The sequence below is a fragment of the Netta rufina genome, assembly GCF_964035555.1.
Source record: "Netta rufina genome assembly, chromosome: 1".
In the NCBI taxonomy this organism is placed as follows: domain Eukaryota; kingdom Metazoa; phylum Chordata; class Aves; order Anseriformes; family Anatidae; genus Netta; species Netta rufina.
In genome coordinates, this window is record NC_140123.1 from 88,459,679 (window position 1) to 88,469,254 (window position 9,576).

At 38.7% G+C, this 9,576-nt stretch overlaps 1 protein-coding gene across 1 annotated transcript in view; it reads right to left on the bottom strand.

Moving 5' to 3' along the window:
* The window catches only part of CFAP47 (cilia and flagella associated protein 47), a gene marked incomplete at both ends in the record, with an annotated part of 298,007 nt that extends 288,870 nt beyond the window's left edge, over positions 1-9,137 (bottom strand). Inside the window, 4 exon segments of the mRNA XM_084289693.1 lie at positions 1,094-1,232; positions 2,597-2,712; positions 6,805-6,956; positions 8,976-9,137. Coding sequence (XP_084145819.1) covers positions 1,094-1,232; positions 2,597-2,712; positions 6,805-6,956; positions 8,976-9,137 — 569 coding nt within the window.
* Between the last annotated feature and the right edge of the window lie 439 nt (positions 9,138-9,576).

Here is a 9,576-nt window from a genome sequence, read left to right on the forward strand (position 1 = left end):
GGCGTATACTTAGCAATTTTCCTCTCAGGCAACTGGGGAAGAAGTTCATCTGAGAAAGCACAGAACTGCTGCGATTCCTTCCTGAATGCTTATTCACGATGATAGCACAAAACCCAAAGGGTCATACAGACACTGTACAAGTCTAAACTAGACTGCAGAAGGCAGTGGCTGCTTAACCAACATGGTGTGAGGAAGACAGTAGTAGTACCCTGGAGTTCAAAGACGGAAAGGCAGAATGTGTGACGCTTTGCAATCAAAAGGTTGAAACTCAATAACCAGAGAAACGCATTCCATATGAAGGTGGATGCAATTGTGATGCCAAATACAGACATAGGCTCCTCTGTCAATAACTAATAGAACTCTTCTCTTTTCATTTAATTTCCTTTTCCAGAGGGCTACAAAATGCAAGAACAGGAATAAGAGCTCAACTTTAAGTCAAAGATCTTCTAAATTTAAGTAATATAACGAAACAGAACAGGAAAAAATAACACACATACCCTTTTTGCTACTAGAAGAATATAGGATTGAAAAGGGCTTTCCAGATTTGTATCAACTCCAAATTCTGATACTGCCTAAAAAGTCTATATTTACAATCTGAAAGAAGACTAGGTGCAAACATAAAAAGAGTGTATTCTTGAAAGAGGTAATGGTTATGAACAGATTCCTTCTGTTGAAAATAAGATACACCAATGGACATCATAATGTTTTCTGAGACTAGTGAAACACATCCAACCAAAAGAAAAAGAGCAAAGTTATAGAAATCCAGAAAAAATTGGTGGTGTGGAAGGTACAGAACACTGCAGGTAGAAGATGCAGAAGCTCTTGGTTAGCAGCACATAGAGATGTGCACACGTGCCATGTAATTACAACTTACAAGAAAATTCTATAAAAAACAGCCAGGTACACCACCTGTGTATCACTGTTCCACGGAGATAATATAAACATCAAGTTCATTTAATGAAAATAAGTGTTGAAGACAGGAATTGACACTAGGGAGCTTTATTTATATATAGTAAACAAATTCATAGTAAAATCTTTAGAATTAATTTTAAAAAATGTATAGACCTGTATTCCATCAGTCATACTCACTCACTTTATTACTTCTTTGATGACTCTTGGGACATCTGTACAGATAGCCACTTTAACCACCTTTAAAGAATCAGGCTCCACCACTCCACTGGTAGGTTCTATGTTAAGTAACACAACCCCATCATATGATATCTCAAATGTACCTAAAAGGAATAATACATTGCACAACTTAGAAGTTGTAGATCGATATTTTCCTATGAAACATTTGCATTCACAAATGACATAAAGCAGGCATTTGCAAGCAGTACATTTTCTTATGGAAACAGGAAACACAAAGTTAACATTTTTCCAAAACTATTTCTAACAGAGTACAGCATTCTTCACAGGATTTTTGAAATGAAACATCCACATATCCAATGCAACTGTGCAAGTTGTCATTGCAACAGGAAAGGTACTTACATTCCAGTCAGAACTGAATATATCACAAAGCCATTATAAGTAACATTTTTATAAATTTGGGAATATTTTATGCACAGCTCTAGGCAGCCACAGTCTAGAAATTTCACAGATCCAAAGAGAGATCTATTACCTGCAAATAGTAATACTTTTCATAGCTTGATTCATACACTATCCAATTCATTGCAGAAGAGAACAGTTAATCTTTCTCTGACATACAAACATTTGTTTAAATGTGAAAAGATTAGTAAATGTCTATTTCACCAGCAGCACTAATTTTTTGCCATTATAGGTATCAAGAAATTGCTTCAAATGTTGTAGGAAAAACACACTGTTTTACCTCAAACAACAGCTGATCTCTAATATGACATCAGAAGCAGGAACAAAGCACTCATACTTTTAGCACGAGATATGAAATGCCTTGATTCACAGGCTGCATACAGCACTTCTGCTGCTGTAGTTTATATGATGCCTGCCAGCACAACCTGCTGTGTTCCGATTCTGAGACTACACACACAGATTGAGCAGCTCTGCCTTTGTCTGCCTTCAATAAATTCTTCACTAACCACTGCTTTTATTCTAATTTTGCATGTGGCCAATGGATCACTTGCAAAATGCACAGGTAGGTAGCTCAGCATCACCACACAGCTCTCTCACTCCCCCTCCTCAGAAGAAAGAGGGGGAGACAATCTGATGGAAAAAAGGCTTATGGGTCTGCAGGGCTGGTTCCCTCACATGTTCTTACTCCTCTCTCCCAGCTGCTGTTGCATGGTATTTTTCCCGTTCCTTAACTCTGCTCTCCCAGAGACCCACTCAGCATCACTCCCTGGCTCGGCTCTGGCCAGCAGCAGGTCCCTTTTGGAGCCGGCTGGAGCTGGCTCTGGTCTGACATGGGGCTCTGCTCACAGAGGCCCCTGCTGCAGCTCCCCCACTACCAAAACTTTGCCACATAAACCCAATACAAGAACCTTTAGCTATAATAAGAATAATAGAAATAATGCAGAACTTCATTTAATTCCTACTTAGCCACTGAGGTGTTAACTCACAAAAAAAAAATACATTTCCTAAGAAAATAAATATTTTCATAATTCAGTGCATATTTAATATTTACCTGATGATGATCCATGGTTAGCAATACTGATCTCTTTACTAATTACTTTACTGTTTGCAGTCACTGTACCAAAATTAATCTCTGACTCAGTTTCCAGATAACAGCGTGGAATTAATCTGCAGAGAGAAGGCATGGTTTTATTTTCCCCAAAGTTGAAAATACATTTGCATTTTTAAAGAAATTTGATTAAGCACCACGTTGTAAGAGTTCTGCTTTTCTTCTAGTCCTCCTACTAATGTTTATGCAACTCACTCCAGCAGTACAAAAGACATTAAAAAGATCTATTAATTCATTTAATTTAATAACTAATGACTGCAACTTTAAAACAAGTTAGCCTCGAGCAATTAGTCAAAATGGAATATATGCATTTTTATTTAACTCTAAATACCTATTTGTCATACAAAGTAGTTTAAATAGTTTACTAGAAAAGTGTTCACTGTATTGAGTTGGTCGTATCTCCAAAGTTAACATCCACTGTCTTTCATTGTCAGCTGCCTGAACTAAAAGTAGAGAAAAAACATGCATGCCAATTTCAATTTACAGTCTTCTTGTTTTATAGATACTTCACATGGCTTCAGCAAAACTCGTTAAAACACAGGAAGCGTATAATGACACAAGTTCTTGCTGTTACTTATTTAAGAGCATCAGCAAGCATGACTACTTCACTGGATTGGGTACTGCTTAGACCTAATGAAAAACTACTACTTGCTTCAGCAAACTCATGAAGGCCCCGATTCCTAATACAAGTCCATGTTTGACATCATGTAAAATTGTGTTCAAAATGAATTAGGATTTTACATGAGCATAGTCGTCCATCCCCTCTTAACCGCAAATAGGGACATGCAGGAACAATTGCATCTCATGGCCTGTACCAAGTGCTGTACCAAAGACTAACAGAAGGAAGACAGCTTCCTAGGCCAAGCTAGGTGGACCCTACCCATAGAAGCTCTTTCACAAAGTACAGGAGCAAGCAAGTGGGAGGTGGTGGGAAGGAAAGGTGATGGGGGGGGGGGGGCGGAGAGGGAGTCAAAATGAAACAAATGAACTTCCTCTTGGGCAACAGCTTGGTTTTAATTCTATTTAATAATTTATTGTGATGCAAAACAAAATACTGAATTCTTCAAATAGATGGTTTAAACCAGTGGGTAGGGGTACACCAGGAAAAAATAAAAGGCACCAGGAAACTGCTATCAAGATCAGAGCACAATTAAAACTATTTTGAAGACCTGACAACATGTACCAATTATTTAGACATTCTTCCAAGAAGTTTCATGAGAAATATGAAACTAAGTATCTTTCTACTCAAGTCCCAGATATATAACTACTCAAATAGACAGGAATAAAAATGAATTCAAATGACAATTCCTAGTAGACAGTGGTGATCCTTACACAAAAGAGAGAGAAAGGAGTTAGGAGATTTACTTTTTTATATATACATACACACACTAATATTATTATTTAAACATAAGATGGGGTTATTTTGTGGCTTCTCCCTCTCCCCCTCTCTCTTCAAGATGAGAAGTTACCCTGGAAATGTCTAATTTCAAACATGTTCTAAATGTTTTGTTAAAACAAACAAACAAACAAATCCTAATTAATATACTTCAAAGAAAAAGTGAAGAGGTGGAGTTTCAGCAAATCATTTACACAGAAAGACACTAAAAATCAACCCATAACTCTCTGGTTTGATTAAAACACAATCCCAAATCTTGAGTATAAGTATTTTCTATTGCTATCAAGTATTTAATAAATTAATTCATTACATCTGTATTACTGAGCACATCAAGAGTCCATGGCAGACCCAGGTTTTCTACAAGTTCATAGAGAATTACACATTTGTACATACACAATAATCCATACTGAAATAAAAGGTGAAAAACAACAATTCCAAAGACAGAAAACTGAAAATAAGTGAACAGGTAAGAGAGAAGTAGCAGACATTTAAAGAGGCCACTCTAAATAATATTAACAACTTCCAATAACCCATCTTGGGTTTATGAAATTTCATAACTAGCTTTCACATACTTTAAAATGTAATTCTGTTTGTTAGATGTGGAAGTACTTTTTGTGCAAGTACTGCCAGTACACAGTCTTAGAGTCATTCACCATAGAAAATAAAAATAAACACTGTATTTGGACCAGCCAAAATCTGTGGCTGATAATTCTGCATGTGTCAAAAAATACATACAACACAGACAGAAATCTAAGTATATCCTTAAAAAAAAACAAATTATGTATGTCAACTTAACACTTAAGGAAATATAGGATAAATGCATATTAAATTATTGATGGTGCATCAGCAGAAAAAATAAAATGTTATTTAAAATGAAAAAAAGAGGTAAAAAACTTTAATTAGGGAGAAAAAACACACTGGAATTATACTACTAATAAAAATAATATACTGATAAATTATACTAATTCCAGCTGAAGGGAAGAAGAGGACAGGACACAGCACAGGGACCCTCCAAAACAGAACATGCAAATATTTCCTTTGAAATATTTTTAGTGTCTTCTGTCAAATTAAGACTTCCGTGCACATTTCACGGTGATATCTTTATTTAAAAAAAAAAAAAAAGCTTTTGACTAGTATTTGTCAGCCAATGAGTTCTTATACTACCTATATTTTTTTCTCTAAATGATAAATGGCATATTCAAAACTATGTTTGTAAAGAAAAATATGTTTGGCATTTAGTGACCCTTCAGTGCAATAACTATCATCTGTCTGTAAACAACAGATATGCATGACAAACCTGATTTGGGAGAAGACTGATTAAGAAGTATTAGATATATTTAGTTTTGATTTTTACACAGAAAGCTAATAATCAGCTATACCCAGTTATGTTTTCCTCTGCAAAAGATAATTAAACACAAGGATTTAAAATACTTAGCTATGTACTGAAAGTCCTCTCCAGAAAGGAATTGCCAGTAGCTTTATTGTCCAAAGTGAAATCTGTCCAAGGCAGTCAATATTAACTATATAATAAGTTAACAATATAAATAATAATAAAACTTAAGTATTAAACTTGATAAGAAGTTAGCGATAACAATAATATTGTAACAATACCAATTTATTTCATTTGATCTCAGGGTATTCTAACATTAAGACTGATAAAAGTAGAATGAACATGACTATTGACCTGTGGCTAAGAAACTGCTAGCCCGAGAAGCAAAAAGCACGCAACTGAAATACGGTGCTCTTAAGATGAAAGGAGAAAAAGCAAATCAGGGAAAAAAAGATCACAACATGACAGGTAAATAAAATGACAGAGTAAGTATTGCCTATCTGAAGGCAAAACCTGATGTGTTTCAGGCTAACATAAGGAGCTTGTGGATTTGTTTTATTTTTTAAAACAATTTATATTGAATAGTCTCCAATTAGCCACTGAGGTGTCCTTTCCACCTGTAAACAGAATTTCTAATGTTGAGATTTTCATGAAAATCATGATTTACATTAGTTTATGCAGAGAGGGGATTTAGTCACCCAAGAGCTGGACCTGTTGTCATTCTGTTTTTTCTTTATAGGCAAGAGGGAGAAAGGTCCTCCAGAACAACTCCATCCCAAATCCTCATCCTCAGATAAATTCTAGCCTAAGTCTGATGAAGTATTATTTAGAAACTTATCTTTTCCAACCAATATACAGATTATACACAACACAAGACATATACATGTATGTTTAGACACATAGACATGCACACAAAACCACATGGACTGATGAAATGATACTTGCATGTGTGACATAAACCGTATCTTTAGAATTAAACGAACTATTCTTCACTATAATCGCAACTGAATATGAACAATATGTTTGGTGTTTTGGGTTATTTAGTTTTTATTATTATTATTACTATTATTAATGATGCAATAAGGGAAAAAAAACATTAAAAGTAAATGTCAACTTGTCTAATGCTGGTGTAGAATTAGAATTCATCAGCATTATCACAATCAATAAAGAGTAAAGCAAAAACAAGAACTCAAAGCCTCTCTAGGATCTTAGAACACCACCATCCTGATTATCTTCTTACCTGTGCACTGCTATGGGAGGAGGGGGGGGGGGGGGTGGGGAGAAGAATTGTAAAGAAACTTGCTATTCATTTTCATTACAGTTGATAGCTTAGTTATGCAGCCATATGTGAAAGGTGTTAACAAACTTTCCACAAGATTAAACTGAAAACTCTAACAGCAAAATATAAACTTTTGACCTTCATACCCAAGCAGGGGGATATCAACTACATCTTCTTCTATTAAAAGCAGTAGTCTGTCTTCGAGATCTTCCTCACTCTCAGGACAATATTCTACAACAGCTTTGACTTGAAGTCCAGGTGCAACAGGTTTTTCTGGATTTTCCACAATCAGTTTAAACTGCAGTGCAAAAAAAAACAAACAAATAATTAATCAATTTTTCATTTTTAAGATTTAAAAAGGTATACATATGGTCTATTTTTCAGAGAACACATGGATTGATTTGAAGAATGAAGAAATTCCTCTGCCTATTTATTTATATTCATGTTGTTTATCTTTTTTCCTTTTTACAGTAAAACAGAAAGGCAGAAAAAATGCCAAATCCACACTTCAATGTAATTCGATGAGTTGACAAAATACTGTTTCTAGTCCTTTCAAGAGAGCTCTAGCTTTTGCTGCTGTTGCCATAAACCCTCTGAAGCACCATAAGGTCGGATACTACTTAATACAGAATCTTTTCAGTACCTAAGAGAGCAACGAGGATTAAATCTCAATCCAAAGTAGCCTGTGAATATTCTGTAGATCTGACTTACACTCAGAGGAATTCAAATGAAAGTATCACTATACATTGAAAAAATCTTCCTGAATGGCCCATGCACCTCTAATTCTTTGGGTAGAGGGGGAGGGAGGTAGTGGAACGAAAGGAAAAAAAAAAACAGAAGCCACTGACACAAAGTACCTTTCTCCTCCCTCAAAAAAAAAAAAAAAAATAGTAGTCTGGATTTGTTGCTGTCTGTCTGCATCTGATAATATCCAACACCACCACGTCTTTCCTTAAACAGAGGACACATAAGCAAGCTATGAGCATGTAGAAGGAATCCCACAGCTACCACGTTCCTAAGAAAGCTTCATAGCAAGATCAAGAGATTCTCCAATGCCTCAGTGTTCTTACAGCTCACATCACTCTATGCATAACTGCCTTCTGCTACATATGTCCAGTTTAAGAAATCTTTTATTTCTGAAACAGAGTCATCCCAGTATTCTTGAAGTTTTCTGTACTATTTTTACTTGGAATATATAAAGGCAATTTACAACTTATTGATTCCTTTAAAATTTCCCTAGCAGTATAAATACTTAACTAAAGGAAATGTGTTATGTAATATGCATCAAGATGATGGGGTTGATTTTGAAATAGCAGCCAGTAACCATGCTTTGATTTGGGAGTGCGCAAAGTCTTCTCTAAAATGAATTAACACCCATGCATATTCATTCCGTATAAGGGAAAATTAATATTCTGGAATAACAATTTTTTTAATGAAACCTACAGAAAACTGCTCTGTGAGCTGAATTCCTTGAAATGCATTTTTCAGCTGTGCACTGTGGCAGCTCAGTTAATTTTCAGTTCTTGCACTCTACAAATGTAATGCTTCAGAAAACTTGCCACTGAGTCACCCATTTCAGAGCCACGTACTCACAGACAGCAGCACCAGGTCTGGGAATGAAAGAGCAGCACAAAAGAACCTCCTGAAACCAAACATCTAAAGTGGAATCTTGTCCCCTAGCTCTCACATTGGGCATCTCTTGCACACTGGCATGAAAATATTCAGCCTAAGTCATGACAGACTTGTTTGGTTTTTTTTTGCTCACAGTCACCATCCTCATAAATTACAAGGAGTAGCCTTTTCTCTTCTAAACTGACTGCGCCTTTCCACTTCTGAAGCATGTGAAAGATTGATAAGGCTGATGAAAACTAACAAAACCGAGAATAAGCACAGCCCTACCAAACGAAGCACTCTCAACAGCTCCCAACTCATCCCAAAATGCTTCAGAGACAGCATAACGAAAGTTAGGAAAAAAAGTTAGGGCTTCACGGGAAGCCCTGCAGGGGAACACCTTCCAGGTGTTACCAGAACCACGCCCAGGCTTCCTCACGAGGAGCAACGGGTGACCCAGGGCACCGGCTGCCTCCTCCGGATCGTCACACGGACAACTCGGACAACTTCGCCTCCAGGAACCGCCTCCTCTTCCTTCCCCTTCACCCAGCTCACCGCCGACCTTAAGCACAGTGCCGCGCTTCTGGCGAGGGCCCCGGGCGGCTCCCCCCGCGGCTCTCCCCTCGCCTCCCAGCACCGCTCCGACGGCTGGCGGGCAGCCCCCCGCGGCCGCTCCGCTCCGCTCCCCTCCCCTCCCGCCCCTCACCTGGGGCCGGCGCGGCGGCAGCAGCCGGAGGCGGCAGCTCCCGGCGCGCAGGTTGCGGATGCTGAGCGCGGCGCGGTACCGGCGCCCCGGCAGCGCGGCCCCGAAGCGCAGCAGGGCCGGGGCGATGCGCACCCCCAGCACGTCCCGCCGCCCGCCCGGCATGGCGGCCGCCGCTGCTGCCTGGAGACGGTCGCTAAGCAGCGGACGCGGAGCGGGGCGGCGAGGCTGGCGAGAAGCCAGCGCTTGGGCAGGCAGCGGCCCGTGCTGCTCTTGGTTGGCTTCGATGCGGCTGAAGAAAGGAAGGGGAGCAGCGCGCACACACAAAACCTCAAAGCTCAGTCGTGATTAGCCCCAAAGGTTTTGTTTGCCTCGGATTACATCAGCCCCTGAAAGTGCAGGAGGGCTCGAGCTATACATATCGCAAATGCTAAGCGTGGGATGCTGCAGACACGGATGGCAATAGCTAGAACTCCAGACAGGGCACAAAGCCTGTTTTAAATGGGTCAAGAAACCTAGAGGGGGTAGGGAGAGGGGAGAGCCTTTGTTTCTGATGCTGGGGAGGGATGTTAAGAGGTATATTTTTCTTCCTTAAAAATTCAAG